The 24,933-nt window shown below is 43.0% G+C and overlaps 1 protein-coding gene across 4 annotated transcripts in view; it reads left to right on the plus strand.

Annotated features, from left to right (window-relative positions):
* Positions 1-24,933, plus strand: part of CNTROB (centrobin, centriole duplication and spindle assembly protein) — a 144,537-nt gene that overhangs the window by 114,962 nt on the left and 4,642 nt on the right. For all 4 annotated transcript variants that reach the window (XM_067469719.1, XM_060779922.2, XM_060779924.2 and 1 more), the window contains exons 10-16: positions 10,394-10,540; positions 12,215-12,348; positions 13,695-13,820; positions 15,923-16,103; positions 18,214-18,571; positions 18,782-18,945; positions 22,659-22,752. In XM_067469719.1, coding sequence (XP_067325820.1) covers positions 10,394-10,540; positions 12,215-12,348; positions 13,695-13,820; positions 15,923-16,103; positions 18,214-18,571; positions 18,782-18,945; positions 22,659-22,752 — 1,204 coding nt within the window. The remainder of the gene's footprint in view (positions 1-10,393; positions 10,541-12,214; positions 12,349-13,694; positions 13,821-15,922; positions 16,104-18,213; positions 18,572-18,781; positions 18,946-22,658; positions 22,753-24,933) is intronic.

Here is a 24,933-nt window from a genome sequence, read left to right on the forward strand (position 1 = left end):
CATGAGCGATGCTCCGCCTCTTTCTCCGCCTATTTCCCTTTGCTAGGGCAGCGTTGCGAGCGTACGCTCGTGCCGCAGCAAACTACAGGAAGATTGCGCTCAGGCTTGCTCCGAAGCCCTGCCTCCCCCCCCCCCCCCGAGGCTGCTCTCTCTCTTGCTAGCGTGCCTGTTTTCTATTGCAGAGGGCAGGGATGCAAGCGTACGCTCACAGTTGAATTCTGCCAACTGCGAGAGTACACTCGCATCACTTCCCTAGCAAGGGAAAACAGGCACACTAGCAAGAGAGAGAGCAGCCTCGGGGGGGGAAAAGGTGGGGCTTCGGAGTGAGCTCGAGCACAAGCTCGCTCTCGCTTCCAGTAGTTTGCTACGGCTCTAATCCTCACTTTCTTTGCATGCATCTATACTAGGCATGAGCAAACTTTGGCCCTCTGGGTGTTTTGGACTTATTTATTTATTTACAACATTTATATGCCGCCCTTCTCACCCCGAAAGGGATTCAGAGTGGCTTACAAGATATATATATATATATATATACACACACACACAAACACACACATACACATACAATCTATATATATATAAATGCTCTGTGCATAATGAGTATCTTAAAAACAAAAGAACCAATGAACGAAATCACACCAAATTTGACAACAAAACATCTCACAACACAAGGAGTGACCATCGCTCAAAAATTATGACTTTATCATTTGGGAGTTGTAGTTGCTGGGATTTATTGTTCACCTACAATCAAAGAGCATTCTGAACTCCATCAACGATGGAATTGAACCAAACTTGGCACACAGAACTCCCATGACCAACAGAAAACACTGGGTTTGGTGGGCATTGACCTTGAGTTTGGGAGTTGTAGTTCACCTACATCTAGAGACCACTGTGGACTCAAACAATGAGGGATCTGGACCAAACTTGGCACGAATACTCAATATGCCCAAATATAAACACAGATGGAGTTTGGAGGAAATAGACCTTGACGTTTGGGAGTTGTAGTTACTGGGATTTATAGTTTACCTACATCAAAGAGCCTTCTGAACCCCATCAACAATGGAACTGAACCAAACTTGGCACACAGTTCTCCCATGACCAACAGAAAATACTGGGTTTGGTGGGCAGTGTCCTTTGGTTTTGGAGTTGTAGTTCCCCTACATCCAGAGATCACTGTGGACTCACACAATGATGGATCTGGACCAAACTCTACACAAATACTCAATATGCCCAAATGTGAACACTGGTGGAGTTTGGGGAAAATACAATCTTGACATTTGGGAGTTGTAGTTACTGGGATTTATAGTTTACCTACATCAAAGAGCCTTCTGAACCCCATCAACAATGGAACTGAACCAAACTTGGCACACAGTTCTCCCATGACCAACAGAAAATACTGGGTTTGGTGGGCAGTGTCCTTTGGTTTTGGAGTTGTAGTTCCCCTACATCCAGAGATCACTGTGGACTCACACAATGATGGATCTGGACCAAACTCTACACAAATACTCAATATGCCCAAATGTGAACACTGGTGGAGTTTGGGGAAAATACAATCTTGACATTTGGGAGTTGTAGTTGCTGGGATTTATAGTTCACCTACAATCACAGAGCATTCTGAACCCCACCAATGATAGAATTGGGCCAAACCTCCCATACAGAACTCCCATGTGGGCCACAGCAACGCGTGGCAGGGGACAGCTAGTATATATATATATATACACACACACACACACATATGCATACATACACATACAATATATTATATTATTAGCATAGTACAATATCAATATTCTATATCACTATATTGTACTATACCATTATATTGTAATAATATTAGTAATGTTACATGTAACATAAAAATATAATAATAGTATATTATTATTAGTATTGTATTACATTATAATATAATATTATATGTATATACATTATATTATATTGGTAAAGGTTGTTCCTTGACATTAAGTCCAGTCATGTCTGACTCTGGGGTGTGGTGCTCATCTCCATTTCTAAGCTGAAGAGCAGTTCAAAACATGCAAATGTGAGTAGATCAATAGGTACCGCCTCTGCGGGAAGGTAACGATGCTTCATGCAGCCATGCCGGTCACATGACCTTGGAGGTGTCTATGGACAATGCTAGCTCTTCGACTTAGAAATTGAGATGAGCACCAACCCCCAGTCAGACGCGACTAGACTTAATGTCAGGGGAAAACCTTTCCCTTTACTTTACTTGTCATTTGTGGCTTCATGTATCCATACACAGCCCAGGAATGTATCCCTCATAAATATGGGAATTGTAGTGTATCGTGAAAAACAAACATAGTTTGAGATTAAAGCAGTATTAAACTAATAGTAGAATTACAACCATTTAGAATATTATTTTTAAAATAGCATGGCATCATAAAGAGCCGGATGACGACGAATAATGATTTTTGATGACAACTGACCACTGTAATTATATGATTGTATTTTGCTTTTTTAATGTTTTAGTGTGATTTAGAATATGATGTTTTAATGACTGTCTGTAATATTGATGTTGGAAACCGGCCTGAGTCCCTCGAACGGAGGTGAGAAGACCGGTATACAAAACGGCTAAATAAATAAATAAATTCTCGACTTGCTGGAAGAGGATGTCTGCTGCTAAAGGCCAACAAAGAAGGACCAACCCAAGGCTGTGAAATTAATTCAGTTTGACGCCGCTTAACCAGCCATGACTCAATACTATGGAATCCTGGGAGCTGTAGTTTGGCACTCTGCTAAGGCTCTCTTTGGCAGAGAAGGCGACAGTCCTTGTAAAACTACAATTCCTTCAATTCCATAGCATTGAGCCATGGCTGTTGAAGTGGTGTCAAACTTGCCCCTTTTCACTTGATGGTGTGCAGGCAGAAATTAAGGCTCCCACCTGACCTTGTTAGTGCTCTTCTCTGAACCCAGGGCATTTCTGCAACCCAAGGAGAGCAAGGCTGGTTGTGCGTTTGTGTGTGTTGTCGCCCCATTCATCAGGAAGCTAGGAAAGAGCTCCATTCTCTGAGAAACCTTCCTATGTGCTGAGGCGGGGCTTTTCCCAACTAAGGGGTGGGGCCCTGAGGTAAAAAGAGGCTGCCCCATAGCTGCTTCTTACCTTCCAGCAGGGAAGGAGGAGGGAGGTTTGGGCTCAGCCATGGAGTCCCAGGGCTGGGAGGAGCTGCAGCTGATGGATCCTTCTGGGGCAAAGAAAAAGCACCGACCTTCTCGATCAGTGAGTTGCATGGACGTATCATCTTGGAACCAGAAATATAGTTTGATGGGGAGAGTGAGAAATGTTACCTGTGGGTCTGGTTTCAGGTAACAGTGCTAGGAAATATCTATGGAGATCCTAAGATTTTGTCTCACCTTTTCTGGACTACAACTCCCATTGGCCATTCTTCCTGGAGATTCTAGGACAGGTGTTGTTGTCCAGAAAAGAGAAGTTTTCCTACAGTTCGATTTGCCTTTTGTGGCTTACAGACTCTTAATTGTGCATTGTATACAGAGTCCCATTGGCAGTAAATAGTCAATTAATCCAACTGTACTAGAGATTACAGTACTGACAGACAGTGCAAAAAGAATCTACAAAGCCCACCTGCTCCAAGGTGAACAGAACCACCTGAACTGGGCTCCACAAGCCAATTGAGACTCCACCACAGACATCAGAAGAGCTGCAAGACCAAGAACAAGCCACGAGAGTCAAGACCGGTGGTTCTCAACCTGATGTTTTGGCCTTACCTCCCAGAAATTCTAACAGCTGGTAAATTGGCTGGGATTTCTGGGAGTTGTAGGCCAAAAAGGCCTGGGGACCCACAAGTTGAGAATCACTGATCAAAGCAAAGATCCACCCAGAGGAAAAGTGTTCTTCACGTACATCAAGGGAAGCACTGGCTGTGTAAGGAAGCTGATGAAGAAACACAACCTGCAAACTACAGACCCACTAAGAAAATCCAACAAATGCTACATTCAGCAAAGGACAAGAGGGATCCTCTCATCTCTACAGGAGTCTACCGTATACTGCTCTGCGAGTGCAGCATTTTTTCTGAATGAAGCAGAGAGTTTTTGAGGACTGGGACATCTATAAGGATACCAAGGTGCTTGTTTATAAAGCTATTGCCCTCCCAACCCTGCTATAAGCCTGCGAGACGTGGACTGTCTACAGACGTCACATGTAACTCCTAGAACGATTCCATCAGCACTTCCTCTGGAAAATCCTGCAAATCTCTTGGGAAGACAAGAGTGTTGCAGGGACGTATCATCTTGGAACAAATATCAGCGTGCTGGAAGAAGCAAAGACCACCAGCACTGAAGCGATGCTCCTCCGCCATCAACTCCGCTGGACCGGCCACGTTGTCCAGATACCCAACCACCATCTCCCAAAGCAGTTGCTCTACTCCGAACCCAGGAACGGAAAAGGGAATGTTGGTGGGCAGGAAAAGAGATTTAAAGAGGGGTTCAAAGCCAACTTTAAAAACTCTGGCATAGACACTGAGAATTGGGAAGCCCTGGCCCTTGAGCGCTCCAGCTGGAGGTCAGCTGTGGCCAGCAGTGCTGTAGAATTTGAAGAGGCACGAATGGAGGGCGAAAGAAAGAAATGTGCCAAGAGGAAGGTGTGTCAAGCCAACCCTGACCGGGACCTCCTTCTACCTGGAAACCAATGCCCTCACTGCGGGAGAAGATGCAGGTCAAGAATAGGGCTCCACAATCACCTACAGACCCACCGCCAGTACACCGATCTTGGAAGACAATCCTACTCGGACAACGAGGGATTGCTTAAGTAAGTAAGTACTACCATATAGCATGCAGCTGTGGACAAGTCTACAGAGGGATCACCAAACGCAGCAGCATTTGCCGGTTTTGAATCAAGGAACAGGAAAGGCACTGCAGAATAATTCAACCAGAGAAGTCAGCCATAGCAGAGCACCTGATGAACCAACCTGGACACAGCATATTATTTGAGAATACAGAAATGATGGATCACCCTAACAACTACCCTGTCAGGCTACACAGAGAAGCCACTGACATCCACAAGCATGTCGACAATGTCAACAGAAAGGAAGAAACCATAAAAATGAACAAAATCTGGTATTTAAAAAACTGTAAATTCAGAACCGTAAATAAAGAACAAAACTAAAAAAACAGGAGGATTCCAGACAGCAAAAAATCAGGGCCAGATAACACCTAACAAAGATTTCCCCCAGGCAGTAAGCAGCCAATCCTTGAAGCTGCAAGGCTGTTCACTGCTCATTAAGATGGCCAATTGCTACGTTAACCTTTGCCTCAAACAGACAAGAGTTCAATGTATTGTTGAAGGCTTTCATAGCCGGAATCACTAGGTTGTTGTAGGTTTTTTCGGGCTATATGGGCATGTTCTAGAGGCATTCTCTCCTGACATTTCACCCGCATCTATGGCAAGCATCCTCAGAGGTTGTGAGCAACCTCTGAGGATGCTTGCCATAGATGCAGGCGAAACGTCAGGAGAGAATGCCTCTAGAACAGCGTTTCTCAACCTGGGGGTCAGGACCCCGGGGGGGGGGGGTCACGAGTGGGTGTCAGAGGGGTCGCCAAAGACAATAAGAAAACACAGTATTTTCCTTTGGTCATGGGGGTTCTGTGTGAGACGTTTGGCCCAATTCTGTTGGTGGGGTTCAGAGTGCTCTTTGATTGTAGATAAACTATAAATCCCAGCAACTACAACTCCCAAATGTCACGGTCTATTTCCCCCAAACTCCACCAGTGTTCACATTTGCACATATTGAGTTTTCATGCAGAGTCTGGTCCAGATCTATCATTATTTGAGTCCACAGCGATCTCTGGATATAGGTGAACTACAATTCCAAAACTCAAGGTCAATGGGCATCAAACCCTTCCAGTCTTTTCTGTTGGTAATGGGAGTTCTGTGTGCCAAGTTTGGTTCCATTCCATCATTGTTGGAGTTCAGGATGCTCTTTGATTGTAGGTGAACTATAAATCCCATCAACTACAAAATCAGTACCCTCCCCCAATCCCACCAGTATTCAAATTTGGGCTGTATTGGGTATTTGTGCCAAATTTTGTCTAGTGAATGAAAATACATCCTGCATCTCAGATGTTTACATGACGATTCATAACAGTAGCAAAATGACAGCTATGAAGTAGCAAGGAAAGTAATGTTACGGTTGGGAGTCACCACAACATGAGGAACTGTATTAAGGGGTCGCGGCATTAGGAAGGTTGAGAACCACTGCTCTAGAACATGCCCATATAGCCTGAAAAAAACCTACAACAACCCAACAAGAGTTCTTTCTCCCACCCTGTACATTATTCCACAGATAGTTTCCAACAGACCTCACTTCTAAGGATGCCTGCCATTGATGCAGGCAAAATGTCAGGAGAGAATGCTTCTGGAACATGGCCATACAGCCTGGAAAACTCACAGCAACCCACTGTACTATGGATTATTTTGCATGCTGTATCCAATGTATAGGTATGAATTCTTTGCTTTCAGAAGTATCAGTGGCATTCTTTCTCCCAAACCAGAGTAGCCCTTGAAAAGCTGGAATGGCTTGGGTGTGCCTTCTTGTCCTCAACAAGGTTGGCCATCACCTTTAGGGGCCTGTGCTTTTAAAGATTCTTCAGCTGCAAAATTCAACAGGTGCAGCAGTGAGTGGAGAAGTTGTCTCTGTTGAGATTACCGGCCTTACGCAGCTGTGAAAGGCCCAGTTTGCTTAGGGAAGAAAGAAACCAAAAAGATGGCCGGATTAAGCCTCATTGGAGGCTCCTTGCTGAACACCCTGAAACGATCCACTTGCTCCTGTTCAGCTCCTGGCAGAATTGATCCTGCGGCAAATTGAAAGAGACAGCCTGACTTCTCTTTAAGCCGGCCTCACATAAACCGTTAGAGTTTGAGAGCCACCCAATTGCAAAACTATCTAGCACTGGAGGGGGAAAGAGCTGTGCCTGTTTGGCGTGGGAGTACCAACACCTCCATCCTCGCAGCTGTATATCTTTCGTTTCAGTCGTCTCTTTGTAAACCGCAGCTCTTGGCCGGCTGCAGAGCTGGAAGGCAAAGCCTTCTACTCACAGAATTTCAGATGATTTACAATTCTCTTTAAGGCTTCTGGTAGTTGAAACCCTGAAAGACCAAAGCCTGGGAAAGATTTAAATTATTCTTACTGTTTTGGGTTGTTTACATTGACTTTGTGTATGGCAGCTCAAGATCCGTGGATGTAGGCGAAGATCTATAGATCATTAATGTTTAAATAAAAAAGTTAGCAGTTGCACAGAATTGTAAGTGAATCCCAATCAGGGCTAATCCAGATGCTGCAACGTTGTGAGGTGACTTGGCATTCAATATAGATGGGGCAGAATATAAATAAATATTATTATTATTATTATTATTATTATTATTATTATTATTATTTGATACACAACAAGATGAGTCCACAGCAGACAAGATCACTATGCAGGTTGTTGTATTGGATCACATGTCGGACACTTCCCAAGTGTCTAGGACTATGTGATGTATTATTATTATTATTATTATTATTATTATTATTATTATTCTTTGAAACACAACAAGATGAGTCCACAGCAGACAAGATAACTCTGCTGGCAGTTGTATTGGATCACATGTCGGACGCTTCCCAAGTGTCTAGGACTATGTGATATTAAGTGTGATGATGATGATGATTATTCTTTGAAACACAACAAGATGAGTCCACAGCAGACAAGATAACTCTGCTGGCTGTTGTATTGGATCACACATCGGACACTTTCCAAGTGTCTAGGACTGTGTGATGTATTATTATTATTATTATTATTATTATTATTATTGGAAACACAGCAAGATGAGTCCATAGCAGACAAGATAACTCTGCTGACTGTTGTATTGGATCACATGTCGGACGCTTCCCAAGTGTCTAGGACTATGTGATGTATTATTATTATTATTATTATTATTATTATTATTATTATTTGAAACACAACAAAATGAGTCCACAGCAGACAAGATAACTCCACTGGCTGTTGTATTGCATCACATGTTGGACACTTCCCAAGTGTCTAGGACTATGTGATTATTATTATTATTATTATTATTATTATTATTATTTGAAACACAACAAGATGAGTCCACAGCAGACAAGATAACTCCGCTGGCTGTTGTATTGCATCACACGTCGGACACTTCCCAAGTGTCTAGGACTATGTGATTTATTATTATTATTATTATTATTATTATTATTATTATTTGAAACACAACAAGATGAGTCCACAGCAGATACTCTGTTGGCTGTTGAATTGGATCACACGTCGGACGCTTCCCAAGTGTCTAGGACTGTGTGATGTATCGCCGAATAATGCGTGCAGATCCCAGTAGGGTGGCCTTCTGCAGCTGGCAGTTGGTAATTTTGTCAGCGCCGATTGTTTTTAAGTGCAGGCCAAGGTCTTTAGGCCCTGCACCCAGTGTGCCGATCACCACTGGGATCACCTTTACTGGCTTGTGCCAGAGTCTTTGCAGTTGGATCTTTAAATCCTCAAGTTGTTGTTCTTGTTGTTGCTATTAGAAACACAGCAAGATGAGTCCACAGCAGGCAAGTTCAGTCTTGTCTTCTTCTTCTTCTTCTTCTTCTTCTTCTTCTTCTTATTATTATTATTATTATTATTATTATTATTATTATTATTATTTGAAACAAAACAAGATGAGTCCACAGCAGACGTGATGACTCTGCTGGCTGTTGTATTGGATCACACGTAGGACACTTCCCAAGTGTCTAGGACTGTGTGATGTATCGCCGAATAATGTGTGCAGATCCCAGTAAGGTGGCCTTCTGCAGCTGGCAGATGGTCATTTTGTCAGCGCCGATTGTGTTTAAGTGCAGGCCAAGATCTTTAGGCACTGCACCCAGTGTGCCGATCACCACTGGGACCACCTTTACTGGCTTGTGCCAGAGTCTTTGCAGTTCGATCTTTAAATCCTCATATCATGTCAGCTTTTCCAGTTGTTTCTCTGCAATCCTGCTGTCACCTGGGATTGTGACATCAACGATCCATACTTTGTTGTTTAACACGATTGTGAGGTCAGGAGTATTATGCTCCAAAACTCTGTCTGTCTGAATCCGGAACTCCCAGAGGAGTTTGGCGTGTTCATTCTCTGTAACTCTTTCCGGCTTGTGATCCCACCAGTTCTTTGTTGCAGGCAGATGGTATTTGTGGCACAGGTTCCAATGAATCATATGAGCAATGGTGTTGTGCCTCTGCTTGTAGTCTGTCTTTGCGATCTTCTTGCAGCAGCTGAAGATGGGATCTATTGTTTCATCTGCTTCCTTGCAGCGTCTACATTTGGGATCTGTCGTTGACTTTTCAATTCTGGCTTTGATGACTATTATTATTATTATTATTATTACTACTACTACTACTATTTGAAACACAACAAGATGAGTCCACAGCAGACACTCTGCTGGCTGTTGTATTGGATCACATGTTGGACACTTCCCAAGTATCTAGGACTGTGTGTTGTATTGGCGAATAATGCGTGCAGATACCAGTAAGGTGGCCTTTTGCAAATGGCAGATGTCAGCTGACATTTTGTCAGCGCCGATTGTGTTTAAGTGCAGGCCAAGGTCTTTAGGCACTGCACACGGTGTGCCAGTCACCACTGGGACCACCTTTACTGGCTTGTGCCAGAGTCTTTGCAGATGGATCTTTAAATCCTCATGTTGTTGTTGTTGTTAGAAACACAACAAGATGAGTCCACAGCAGACAAGATCAGTCTTGTATTATTATTATTATTATTATTATTATTATTATTAATAATAATAATAATAATATAATTATTGTATTATTATTATTATTATTATTAATAATTATTATTATTATACTATATTTATACCCTGCCCTTCTCATCCCAATGGGGGACTCAGGGTGACCTACAGACCATGGCATATAATGCCACATTATACATATACAGTGTTCCCTCGCTACTTCGCAGTTCGCTTTTTATAGTTCACTTACAATCAAAGAACATTCTGAACCCCACCAAGGATAGAATTGGGCCAAACTTCTCACACCGAACCCCCATGACCAACAGAAAATACTGTGCTTCCTGATGGTCTTTGGCAACCCCTCAGACACCCCTTGCGACCTCCCCAACCTCCAGGCTGAGAAACACTGCCTTATTATGAATTGTGTTGCCTGGAGGCTTCCAGGATAGGCTGTTAATTTACCCTTTTTGGCCAGAAAAGGACAATCAAGGGAGTCTGGAAGGTTAGATAAGCCAAGAAAACAAACGATCCATACATGGTCCTGGGTTCATACTTTGTCCATTCCTGCTTTAAGACTTCCTACCTTTGGATTTGGTGCTCAACCACTTTTTGCAATGTATCTTCTGTTTCTTTTTATCCCCATCAAGGCGATGACCCAGCGAGAGGCTCAAAAGGCAGCAGATGCCCAGAGGGCCCTGGCCTCTGTGCAGTCAGAAGTACAAGTCCTGGGGAGTGAACTGGAGGCTGTCCGGCGAGAGAGGGACAATCTGAAGATGGAGATAAGCTTGGTTACGGTAATGAGGTTGGGGACATCAATACGCAAATGATAACTTTGAAGTGGGGAGGAAAAACAACTTGCAATTGCTGAAGAATTCTCACTCGGTCACTAGAACGCATTATTTTGATTCCTACAGCTTTCCCCCTTTTTGTGATTCCTTAATTTTGACAGTGAAATAAACTTTTCCACTGTGGTTATTGAAGATGCTGAAGCCTCAGTTCTCCCTTAGAGGATAATTTATGTGTGGGTAGAATGGGCGCTTGTAGGAGTGAGGTTGATTTTTCGTGTGTGCCTGTGCATTTGAGACCTCCGGTGGCACAATGGGTTAAACTCTTGTGTCGGCAGGAGTGCTGACTGACAGGTCGACGGAGAGGAGGTTGAGCTCCCATCTGTCAGTTCCAGCTCCCCATGCAGGGACATGTGAGAAGCCTCCCACAAGGATGGTAAAACATCAAACATCCGGGCGTCCCCTGGGCAGTGTCCTTGCAGATGGCCATTCTCCATCGTGGTCAACTGTGAAATTGCACATATGGTATTTCCTGCACTTATTTCCTGTACATGCGCAGACAGCTTTGGAACCTTCTAGAAATACTTTAGACACTTTTAGGCGGTAGCCCCGCCCACTCTCCCCATAGAGTATATATATATAGCCAGTGGGAGGGACTACTGCCTCAGTTCCTTTCATCCGCTGCTATTGCAGCAGCTAAGGAATGTTTGCTACTGACTAGTTCTTCTTTACCGGACTGCCTTGACTGTATTTGGACTCAGACTAGCCCACGTTTGCCTGACTTCTCCAATCCTTGACTCGGACTGTTTGATCCACCTGACTTCTCCTTTGTCTAACTCGGACTGTTTCTCGATTGCCTAGCCTCTCCATTCCTGACCTTCCTGACTCTCATTTTTACCTCAAAATACGTTGGCTACCACTTCCTTTAAGAGATGTGACCTTGCCTAAAAATCATATAATATAAATTTTTTTTGGAGATGGTTGAAGACTCTTTAGAGGATTAGGAGCTAAAGGTGGCATTTGGGAATAGCATGTTTTGTCTTTGTAGTGCCCCGCCTTGAGCCATAAGGAGGGGTAGGTAACAAATAATTTATTATTATTATTATTATTATTTTCATGTCAGGAGCGACTTGAGAAACTGCAAGTCGCTTCTGGTGTGGGAGAATTGGTCATCTGCAAGGACGTTGGCCAGGGACGCCTAGATGCTTCACCATCTTTGAGGGAGGTTTCTCTCATGTCCCCACATGGGGAGCTGGAGCTGATAGAGGGAGCTCATCTGCACTCTCCCTGGATTCGAACCTGCGAGTTGTCAGTCTTCAGTCCTGCCGACACAAGGGTTTAACCCATTGCACTACCAGGGACTCCACACTTTGAAATGCCATCTTGTTTCATCTGGATAAGCAGAAATGGAAGGTATTGCCCTCCCATGTTTTGAGATCTGTTCAAGGTGTAAGTCTTAGACTTTAATTATTATTATTATTATTATTATTATCACCACCACCATTGTATATGGGCTTCACTGCGCTCACACTGATGCACCTCCTTAACTTGAGGGTTTTCAGCTTCACATGGCAGGTATTTGAACTTGTGTACTCTTTGAGGAGCTGGAGCATATCGAGTCCACTAGAAATAGCACTAGAAATCTGAAAGTGAATTCTTTCTCTGTTGCTGTTATCTTTTTAGGCACGTTATGAATCACAGAAGGTAAAGCTGGAGTCAGAATTGAAAGTGGCCTTAGAGCAACGGGTGACAGAACGGCTGGCCGAGGTTCACGAGGAGAGCTTGCGCCAGATGAGTGCCATGCGGGAGCAGCACAGGTGAAGGGAGTTCTCTCCATCTATGCACATAGGGCACCCTCAGTTCTTAGATGCTACCACCGGTAGTGAACTGTACTTCCTAGATCTCCCAATTTTCTTCTAGGGAAACAAGAAAAATATATTTCCCATGTATTCAGAACAAAACCTTGTTTTATTTATTTATTTATGACATTTATATGCCGCCCTTCTCACCATGAAGGGGACTCAGAGAGGCTTACAAGATACATTATAAGATATTAAAATAAGATATATTATAAGATATATTACAAGATACAATATATTATATTATTAGCATAGTACAATATCAGTATTCTATATTACTATATTATACTATACCATTATATTGCAATATTATTAGTAACTAGCCATCCCCTACCACACGTTGCTGTGGCCCAGTCTGTATATATGTGTTTTATGTGTGTGTGTGTGTGTGTGTGTGTATGTGTTTATATATTTGGGTATCTGTATATGTGTGTTTTATGTGTGTGTGTGTGTGTGTGTGTGTGTGTATGTGTATATATGTGTTTATATATTTGGGTATCTGTATATGTGTGTTTCCGTATGTATGTATGTATGTATATATATATATATATATGGGTATATATGTGTGTGCATATGTGTGTGTGTAGATGTGTATATACGTGTGTATATATTTGTATGTTTACATGTGTATATGTATATTGTGTCTATGTGTGTGCTTGTCTATATGCATATTTGTGTTTATATATGTGCATGTATATATGTATATATGCATGTATGTAGATGTATGTGTGTGTATTTGTGTTTGCTTGGGTATATATATATGTATGTATGTGTGCATGTGTATATGTATATGAGTGTGTGTATATGGTGTATTTTTGTGGTTTTTTTGGAGGGTTTTTTTTTGTATTTTTAGGGGTGATGAACACTCATTGGACTGTTAGGAGTATTGAGTCACAATTTGGTGTCAATTCGTCCAGTGGTTTCTGAGTTCTGTTAATCCCACAAATGAACATTACATTTTTATTTATATGGATATTACATGTAACATAAAATATATAATTATAATATATTATTAGTAGTAGTAGTATCACAATGTATTGCATTATAATATTATAAATATTATATGTATTTGCATTATATTATATTATATTATATTATATTATATTATATTATATTATATTATATTATTAGCATAGCACAGGAGACAAATTTTAGTTAGTAATAAGGACACATTTTTGTTCACAAACATCGGAGACTGGGGGCAGAATTCAATATGGTTTCCCTCATATTCCTATTCCTATTTGTTACCTTCCAGGATACATTACAATATTGTTTTGTGGACAATGGTTTCCTTTCCTTGGCAGGAAGCAGCTCTTGGAGTTAAGCAGCCACCACGAGAAGGAGATGGCCAACCAGCTGGCCCAGTTCAAGTCTGACCTGGCTGAGAGGGAGGATCGGCAGAGGCATCTCACTGCGGAGTATGAACACAGGTACATAACTTTGAGGACACCAGGCACTTCTGGGGTATTGGAGAAGCCAGTTTGAAGCTTGGGAGAAGGCGAAGACCTATTAAGAGACGATAAATAGAGGAGGAACTGTTTCAAAATGTTGAAAAAAATGATATTTTCTTTTAGATCTGAAACTTGGTAGAAAACATAAACCTATAAACTATAGCATCCTGGACACACCTGGTTGTGACTGAGTTTGGAAGCTATTTAGAAGCCTGCCTGGTTATTGCTTGTATGGGAGCCTATAGGAGGAAAGACCAACATCAGAGTGAACTCATCAGAGTGGACAAGGTGGTTTAGATGAACCCATAGGTGTGATTTAGCTTCCTCTATTTCCATGTATGGGAATCATCCTGGATCCAAATTGCTTTATTTTGCATTTTTTCTTTTTCCCCCCAATAATTTTTATTAAGGTCATATTCATACAAATCCAATTGTGAACTATATAAATGTGAATAAAAAAAATAAAAAATAAGTGAATAAGCTCTGATAGAAAAAGGAGAAAAAGGGAAAAAAGAGAGAGAAAAAGAAAGGAAAGAGAAAATAATAAATGAATGAATAAATAAATAAATACTTAGAATCATAGAATCCTAGAATCATAGAGTTGGAATAGACCTCATGGGCCATCCAGTCCAAACCCATTCTGCCAAGAAGCAGGAAAATTGCATTCAAATCACCCCTGACAGATGGCCATCCAGCCTCTGTTTAAAAGCTTCCAAAGGAGCCTCCACCACACTCCGGGGCAGAGAGTTCCACTGCTGAACGGCTCTCACAGTCAGGAAGTTCTTCCTCATGTTCAGATGAAATCTCCTCTCTTGTAATTTGAAGCCATTGTTCCGCGTCCTAGTCTCCAGGGAAGCAGAAAACAAGCTTGCTCCCTCCTCCCTTGGCTTCCTCTCACATATTTCTACATGGCTATCATATCCCCTCTCAGCCTTCTCTTCTTCAGGCTAAACATGCCCAGCTCCTTAAGCCGCTCCTCATAGGGCTTGTTCTCCAGACTTACTGACTCATTTGATGACAATGTCCCAAGGAAGAAGAAAAAATTACAGTATTTATATTCCGCCCTTCTCGCCCTGCAGGGGACTCAGGGTGGATTACAATGTACACATATATGGCAAACACTCAATGCCAATTTGACATACAACATATACAGACATGCACAGAGGCTATTTAACTTTTTTCTGGCCGCCAGGGGAGCTATTGCTTTCATCGTCCATCTGCGACACTGATGAAGTACTTCCGCCTTCCCCGCATGCTTTTTTCTGGAGTGCTTTGCTGGAGTCTTTTTTATGACCTCATAAATTAGTTAATTTAGCCTCCCCACACAAGGTGGTACCTAATTTTCCTACTTGACAGATGCAACTGTCTTTCGTGTTGCAAAGGTCAACAACAGGCTACACAATTGGTTGGAAGCCCACTCCAACCCGGACTGGCTTTGAACTCATGACCTTTTGGTCAGAGTGATCTTAATGCAGCTGACACTCAGCCAGCTGCGCCACAATCCCGGTGCAAACACAAATAGAGTGGCAAATAGTAATATTTTTAAAAAGAAAAGATAAAAATATTAATATAAATACGTAGGATAGTCTTTTCTTTTATAAGAATTTGCTGTTTGTGAAAGATAATTGTAGTAATGAAGGGGAAAGGTGGAGAAAATCAAGTTTCAAATGTAATAAGGAACTATTTGGTATCGACACCACCACCAAGAAGTAGATGGAAGTCAAATTGTAATATTTTGCAATTTTTCTGTCATGCTACTGAATTACGCTACTTTGGCTGCTTGCTGTGGAATCCTGGGATTTATAGTTGGGCAGGGGGTCATCAGAGCTCTCTGGCAGAGGATGCTAAGTTCTTCACCAAATGGCAAATTCCAAGATTTCCGAAGATGGGAATTAAAGTCGGACTGCCGTGCCATAATGGTGTGGCCTGAAAGAGACTTGCATTGAGATAAGGAGATTTATCCGAGATGGCCTTTCCCTCTACCTCAGCCCCCTCTTCTTCCAAATTAGTCATTGTTTTTAAACTCTGGGCATATCCTGTGTCATACAGCTTGTGGTATCTTTATTTTTGTCTCTACTCAGGATCTCCAAGCAGGAAGAAGAGATTCGGGAGCTGCAGGTTAAACATCGGCGGCTCGAGGCACAGCGGGCTGAGATGGTGGGTCAGTTCCAAGCCATGATGCAAGCCCACTGGAATGAGGCTCTGCGCCTTTTTGCTGGCAGTGGTGCCTCCTTCCAGACCAGTGTGAAGCCCCAGCAGCCGGTGAGTGAATGAGTGAGTGCTTGCAGCCCCAGCAAACTACCTGAAAGTGTATATGTGACAGCAGTGGCATTATATGTATATGTATATAGAATCAGAATCATCGAGTTGGAAGAGAACTTGTGGGCCATCCAGTCCAACCTCATTCTGCCAAGAAACAGGAAAATCACATTCAAAGCACCCCCGACAGATGGCCATCCAGCCTCTGTTTCAAAGCCGCCATAGAAGGAGCCTCCATCACACTCCAGGGCAGAGAGTTCCACTACTGAACAGCTCTCACAGTCAGGAAGTTCTTCCTAATGTTTAGGTGGACTCTCCTTTCCTGTAGTTTGTAGCTCTCTCTTCCTATATATCTATATAAATAAAAATGTCATGTTAGTTTGTGGGATTAGCATAACTCAAAAACTACTGGATGAATTGACACCAAATTTGGACACAAGACACCTGCTAGGCCAACAAGTGACCATCACTCATAAAAACACTGAAAAATACAGCAGAATAGACTTAAAAAGCCAAAAAAAAACCCAATTACAACGCATGCAAAACCACATATGTACACAAACACAAATATATACACATATACATAAATATATGCAGAAATATATACACACATATATGCACACACAAAGCACATACACAGAAAGGGGGAAGGAAGGAAGTAGAGAAGGAGGGAGAGAAAAAGGGAAAGAAGGAGAGAAGGAAAGAAAGAAAGGTAGAGAAGGAAGGAAGGAGAGAAGGAGGGAGAGAAAGAGGGAAAGAAGGAGAGAAGGAAAGAAAGAAAGTTGGAGAAGGAAGAAGAGAAGGACATAAAAAAGTGAAACGGAAGGAAGGAGAGAAGGAAGGAAAGAGAGAAAGAGGGAGGGAGGGAGGGAGGGAGGGAGGGAGGGAGGGAGGGAGGGAAGGAAGGAAGGAGACAAGGATGGAACCAAACAGCAAAGGAAGCGAGAAAAGAAACAGGTAGAGAAGGAAGAAAAGAAGGGAAAGAAAAAGAGAGAAGGAAGGAAAGAGGGAGGGAAGGAAGGAGAGAAAGAGGGAGGGAAGGTTGGCCGCAGAAATGCGTGGTGGGTACAGCTAGTCTATATAAATAAAAAATTTGTAATGTTAGTTTGTGGGATTAACATAACTCAAAAACCCCTGGATGAATTGACACCAAATTTGGACACAAGACACCTATCAGGCCAACGAGTGACCATCACTCATAAAAACATTAACAAACAAACACAGCGGAAGGGACTTAAAAAGCAAAAAAAGCCAAAAGAAGATACAGCGCACATGGAAAAATGACTCCCCCAGCAAACAAAACACACAATAGCATATCCACCCTCTCTTCCGGACTACAGCTCCCAACATCCCCCAGACCAGCACCTTTAGGAGAGGAGGAAGACCCAAATGCACTGTTTCCAAACTGCAAGCTTTCTTCTCCTTGGATTTCTTTGAGAGCATCCCAATCCCTGCATATTTCCAATTTCCTATTCCTGGAGTGCAACTCCCAGCAATCCTCCAGATTGGTAAAATAGATAGATTAGATAGAGGTAGGTAGGCAGATAGATAAATCGATCAGGAGGACTGCTGGGAGTTGCAGTCCAAGAATAGGGAGAGAAGGAAGAAAGGGGAGAAAGAGGAAGGGAAGAGAAGGAAGGAAGGAGAGAAGGAAAGAAAAAAGGGAAGGAGAGAAAGAAAGAAAGAAAGAAAGAAAGAAAGAAAGAGAGAAAGAGAGAAAGAAGGAGGAAAGTTTGGCCACATGTGACGGGTACAGCTAGTATATAATAATGTCGTGCCAGGAGCAACTTGAGAAACTGCAAGTCGCTTCTGGTGTGAGATAATTGGCTGCCTGCAAGGATGTTGCCCAGATGTTTTGATGTTTTATCATCCTTGTGGGAGGCTTCCCTCATGTCCCTGCATGAGGAGCTGAAGCTGACAGAGGGAGCTCATCCACACTCTCCCCAGATTCGAACCTGCAACCTGTCGGTCTTCAGTCCTGCCGACACAGGGGTTTAACCTACTGCACCACCGGGGGCTCAGTATATAATAATAATATTATTTTACTGGATTGGAAGAGATGGTTTCCATGAGCTACTTAGCTACTTTTTTACTTCTTGATTTCCCCTGTCAGGATAACCCCTCAGTTCCAGACCCCACTGTAGACCCAGAACGTCTGCCACCTTCAGAAGCTCTGAAGAAGATGCAAAAAGTGGACTTTTTTGAGAATAGCCAGAAGGCAGAAGACAGCAAAGGGTCATCCTGGACCCAGGCGGTCCCCCTCCAGCCTGTCACCCAGCGCAGCAAGTCCCAGGGGCCTCCCGAAGCCCCTGAAAAGTCAATTCTGGACCCTTACCAACATTTTCTCCATGCCTTTCCTGACATGGGTCGTCTCTCCTCAGAATTCAGCCACATTTTCAACTACAGCCTTCTTAGCCCACAGGGCTTCCAGCAGCTAGAACCCCAGGCGGACACCACTGTAGCTGGTCCAGGTATGCATCTGCCACATGAATATCTAGGAGATATTTGAAGAGGGTTATCATATCTTCTCTAGGCCTTGGTGTCTTCAGGCTAAATTCACCAAGCTCCCCTCAACAATTCCTACTGAGCTCGATTTCTATCCCTTTGTGTCACTCTCCTCTGGACATCTTGTCAATACCCTTCTTAGCCTCATTATTTTATGCATGTGCTCCTCCTTTTAGGTCTGACCTTCCATCCTGAGAATCTTGCAGAGCATCCGTTCACTGATGACACAGATGAGACCCTCACGGAGGGGGCTGGCATGGAGGGGGAGGCTTCCCACCGCAACAGCTCCGAGAGTGGCATTCAAGTGCCCCCGTATGACTTAAATCACTACATACGTCTGGTAAGGCTTCCTGTTCTCTGTTCCTTTTTTTTACTGGCCCACTGAGGGAGAGGGGTATGTAATTTTTGTTGGACGGGGATATTTGAAAGGGGATCTTTCACGTTGTAGTCAGAAAATATAATATTTATAGATTCTGTTGTGTTATGTACATATTTATTTATTTATTTATCGTGTCATCAGCAACCAGACATTTGTATTACATTTTTAGCAAAAACAAACAAACAAACAGGCAAAACACAGAATTTGCAAGCTTGGTACTTGATTAAATGTCCTTTGACCAGTATCTGGCCACTTGGAGTGCCTGTGGTGTTGCCGCAAGAAGGTCCTGTGCATATAGCAGGGTTCAGGTTGCATTGCAGCAGGTGGTCTGTAGTTTGCTCTTCTCCGCACTCGCATGTCGTGGATTCCACTTTGTGGCCCCATTTCTTAAAATTGGCTCTGCATCTCGTAGTGCCAGAGTGCAGTCTGTTCAGTGCCTTCCAAGTTGCCGTTTTCTGTGTGCCCAGGGGGGAGTCCCTCATTAGGTATCAGCCATTGGTTGAGGTTCTGGGTTTGAGCCTGCCACTTTTGGACTCTCGTTTGCTGGGGTGTTCCAGCGAGTGTCTGTGTAGGTCTTAGAAAACTATTTTTTGATTTAAGTCATTGACATGCTGGTTGATACCCAAACAAGGGATGGGCTGGAGATGTCACTGCCTTGGTCTTTTCATTATTGGCTGCTACTTCCCGGCGGATGTCAGGTGATGCAATACCGGCTAAGCAGTGTAATTTCTCCAGTGGTGTAGGGCGCAGACACCCCGTGATAATGCGGCATGCCTCATTAAGAGCCACATCCACTGTTTTAGCGTGGTGAGATGTGTTCCACACTGGGCATGCATACTCAGCATCAGAGTCTCAAAGCGCAAGGGCTGATGTCTTCACTGTGTCTGGTTGTGATCCCCAGGTTGTGCCAGTCAGCTTTCGGATGATATTGTTTCTAGCACCCACTTTTTGCTTGATGTTCAGGCAGTGCTTCTTGTAGGTCAGAGCACGGTCCAGAGTGACTCCCAAGTATTTGGGTGTGCTGCAATGCTCCAGTGGGATTCCTGTGCATAGAAAAAGAATAAGACTGCAGGAGGAGTCCTGACAGGAAGTATAGACAATCAATCTGCAAGCACTTAGAAATGAATGCGGTCATTGCTAATAGTCAACACAGATTTATCAAAAACCAGTCATGCCAGACTAATCTGATCTCTTTTTCAATAGAGTTACATGCTGGGTAGATGCAGGGAACAAATACAAAAAACTGCAGATTGCAAATCACAATTTCTATATTACAGGAAAATCTTCATGAGATTTCAGTTTCCAAAGTAACAATTTCTATGTTGTAAAAGGTTTTTCATCAATACATAATGTTTACAACATAGAAATTGTTATTTTGGAAACTGAAATTTCATAATATTCTAAAAACATTGACAAGCAAGGTGTGAGGGGATGTCACAGGGAGGAGAAAGCAAGCTTCCTTTCTGCTTCCCTGGAGACTAGGACACAATAGAACAATGGCTTCAAACTGCAGGAAAGGAGATTCCACCTGAACATGAGGAAGAACTTCCTGACTGTGAGAGCTGTTCAGCAGTGGAACTCTCTGCCCCCAGAATATGGTGGAGGCCCCTCCTTTGGAGGCTTTGAAACAGAGGCTGGATGACCATCTGTCAGGGGTGATTTGAATGCAATTTCCTTGCTTCTTGGCAGAATGGGGTTGGACTGGATGGCCCACGAGGTCTCTTCCAACTCTAAGTGTCTTGTTTGGGAAATGAATGCATTTTCTGACCAAGAATAATATTTTGCTACATCAACTAAAATGTATGGGATTACAGCTAAATGGAACCTTTTATGTGACTAAGGAACATAATCCAAATCTTACGCAGTCCATGAGCGCTGCAGAACAATATCTGCAAAAAGGACAAAAAAAAATTAAAATTTTGATTCTCTGCAAACATGCAAGGGCTTAAAGTAATGGCACTTAAATACTAAGATCTAGATACTTTCTACAGTTACAGAAACCTTTCGTCATGACTCATGCAATGTTTGAGTGATGTGTTATCCTCATAATCTTCCACTTGCTCTTGCGCTCTTATGTAGAAAAGTGGTCTTTATTTCTAAGTATGGAAAAGACAAGCTGTAGTAAGTTTTAAGGAACTGTAATGTTTTCACTTCTCAACAGAGTGTATTCTTTAAAAGGATTATTCTGATGGGGGGATTAAAAAGATTTTTGAAGACAGTGCTTATTCATGCTGAGGTTTTAGCTACTCGTCACTATTTCAGGAAACAGAGTTTTAAGAATCATAGAATCCTAGAGTTGGAAGAGACCTCATGGGCCATCCAGTCCAACCCCCTGTGAAGAAGCAGGAAAATCGCATTCAAAGCACCCCCGACAGATGGCCATCCAGTCTCTGTTTAAAAGCCTCCAAAGAAGGAGCCTCCACCACACTCCGGAGCAGAGAGTTCCACTGCTGAACAGCTCTCACATAGAATCAAAGAGTTGGAAGAGACCTCATGGGCCATCCAGTCCAACCCCATTCTGCCAAGAAGCAGGAAAATCACATTCAAAGCACCCCTGACAGATGGTCATCCAGCCTCTGTTTTAAAAGCTTCCAAAGAAGGAGCCTCCACCACGCTCCGGGGCAGAGAGTTCCACTGCTGAACAGCTATCACATAGAATCAAAGAGTTGTTGGAAGAGACCTCATGGGCCATCCAGTTCAACCCCATTCTGCCAAGAAGCAGGAATATTGCATTCAAATCACCTCTGACAGATGGCCATCCAGCCTCTGTTTAAAAGCTTCCAAAGAAGGAGCCTCCACCACACTCCGGAGCAGAGAGTTCCACTGCTGAACAGCTCTCTGTCAGGAAGTTCTTCCTAATTTTCAGGTGGAATCTCCTTCCCTGTATTTTGACATCATTGCTCCATGTCCTAGTCTCCAGGGCAGCAGAAAACAAGCTTGCTCCCTCCTCCCTATGACTTCCTCTCACCTCTCAATCCATGGCCCTCATCATGTCTCCTCTCATCCTCCTCTTCTTCATGCTAAACATGCCCAGCTCTTTAAGCCGCTCCTCATAGAGCTTGTTCTCCAGACCCTTGATCCTTTGAGTCGCCCTCCTCTTGACACATTCCAGCTTGTCAACATCTCCCTTCAGTTGTGGTGCCCAGAATTGGACAGTGTGATTCCAGATGTGAACTTTTTTTTGAGAAACTGCAAGTCACTTCTGGTGTGAGACAACTAGCCATCTGCAAGGACGTTGTCCAGGGGACACGCAGATGTTTTGATAGTTTTACCATCTTTGTGAGAGGCTTCTCTAATGTCCTCGCATGAGGAGCTGGAGCTGGTAGAGGGAGCTCATCCGCCTCTCCCTGGATTCGAACCTGCAACCTGTTGGTCTTCAGTCCTGCCAGCACAGGGGTTTAACCCACTGCACCACCGGGGTCTCCATAGAGATGTGAACTGACTATGTCAGAATAGAAGGGTAGCATGACTTCCCTGGATCTTGGCACTAGGCTCCTATTGATGCAGGCCAAAATCCCATTGGCTTTTTTTTGGGGTAGCTCTGGATATCTGCAACTTATTTCTCAATGGTGGGGATTCCAGAAAGCCAAGGAACTACTGCCAGATGTTGGGTGTTTGCTGATATCGTAAGAAAGGTCACACAAGGTCTAATTTTCTGCTTCCATGATTTCCAGCTTTGGGACCACTCTGTGAGTGAAAATGGTGCTCAGAAACAGGAAGGTTTTTCCATGGTCAACCCAACAGAAACTACAAACCAGACACAGTTTGGTAAGAGTGGGCACAATCCCTCCCTCTTTTCCCTCAATGGGAGATTTGCTGTCGTTCTATAATACAGGATTAAGATTCAGGGCCCATCCCTTCCACCTGGTCCACTACTACCAAAAATGGGCTTTTCAGGTTTTTTTTAAATTAGATGTAACTGGAAGTTAATTTCTGCCACCGTCACAACTACAGTTGGTGGGTATAAGGGAGAGGCCTTCTCGGTGGTGGCTCCCCAACTTTGGAACTCCCTTCCCAGAGTGATTAGGTAAGCCCCCACACACTCCTCCTTTTGTAGGGACCTGAAAACCTGGATGTTCCAGCAGGTTTTTTGAGAATGATTAACCCCTAGGTCAGTGGTTCTCAACCTTCCTAATGCTGCAACCCTTTAATACAGAGATAGAGTGGTATATAAATAAAGTTTTGTTGTTGTTGTTGGAAACTAGGAAAATTGGGTTTATATATCTGTGGAGTAATGTCCAGGGTGGGAGAAAGAACTCTTGTCAGTTGGAGGGAGGTGTCAATATTTCAATTGGCCGCCTTCATTAGCATTTAATGGCCTAGCAGTTTTCAAGGTGTGACTTCTTACTGCCTGGGGGGATCCTTTGTTGGGAGGTGATGAGCTGTCCCTGATTGTTTTTTGTCTGGAGTTCCCCTGTTTTTGAATATTGTTATTTATTTACTGTTATGATTTTAGAGGTTTTTTTAATACTGGTAGCCAGATTTTGTTCATTTTCATGGCTTCATCCTTTCTGTTGAAATTGTCCACATGCTTGTGGATTTCGGAGAGTAGTCACACAACTTCATGCTATTGCTCCCTCAGCGTTCTTGTCCCAGGAGTCCCGTCCCCCCCTCCTTATACGTAAGTTTGTTTATAATCCCGTCTCTCCGTGAGTTCTCCCTACAATTAGTTTTACCCCTTTATCTCACCCTGAGTTTTTAAATCATTTTATGTACATGTTCTTTGTCTCTATGTTTGGTTTATATGTTTTATGTATATTGTTTATATCCTTTGATTTTTTTAAAAAATGTTATGTTGTTTATTTTATTGCAATTTTGTATTTTTTGTATTATAATTTGTTTTTCGGGCTTGGCCCCATATAAGCCGCTCCGAGTCCCCATTGCGGGAGATGGAGGCGGGGTATAAATAAAGTTTATTATTATTATTGTTATTATTATTTCAATGGCTTCTCTGTATAGTCTGACATAGTAGTTGTGAGAGTGGTCCAGCATTTTTGTCTTCTCAAATAATACGCTGTGTCCAGGTTGGTTCATCTGTTGCTCTGCTATGGCTGACTTCTCTGGTTGAATTAGTCTGCAGTGCCTTTCATGTTCCTTGATTCGTGTTTGGGAAATGCTGCTGCGTTTGGTGGTCCCTATTTAGACTTGCCCACAGCTGCATGGTATACAGTAGACTCCTGCAGAGGTGAGAGGATCCCTCTTGTCCTTTGCTGAACGTAGCATTTGTTGCAGATGAAACGTCAGGAGAGAATGCTTCTGGAACATGGCCATACAGCCCGAAAAACTTACAGCAACCCTGTTGAGATTAATTTCACAATTCAGCAGCAGATCAGTTGCACAACTTCAGCGCTTTCCAGTAGCTTCTTCCTGCACAGTATTTTCAGTCAACTGCTCCCACAAACTGCAGTCACTCTGGAACTCTTTTACAGACACTTGAGCACATGCCCGGCCATTTTACCATTGTCTTTTCCCCAGTCTGGATGACATTACAAACTTACCACAGCACCCAGTTATATCTTGTCTTAGCGGACAGGTTCTTTTAATCAATTACATAGAGCCTTCGACGAACAGCATCACAGCACAAGGAGAGAGAATACACTGTACATGACTTCCTTATATACAATTCTATACAATTACACATAGCACTCTCTGATTGGTTCCCAACTCATTAACTTAACTCAGACCCAGGATTACATCATTCACAATCACCTGGACTAGGCCAGAACACATTCCCCAAATCTATATATATAAATCTGTTAGGTTGGTTCAACCGGACAGCAAAACTCCACAACCCCCCAACGAAACTTAACCAAAATTCCCATGCCCATAACACAACCCACAAGGTACAAACATATCTACTCAAAATGAAAAACAACACAACAACACACTCACAAAACGGCAAAACAACAAAACACAAAAAAACCCCAACGAAACTTAACCAAAATTCCC

Source organism: Anolis sagrei, chromosome 6 (assembly GCF_037176765.1).
Source record: "Anolis sagrei isolate rAnoSag1 chromosome 6, rAnoSag1.mat, whole genome shotgun sequence".
Taxonomy (NCBI): Eukaryota; Metazoa; Chordata; class Lepidosauria; order Squamata; family Dactyloidae; genus Anolis; species Anolis sagrei.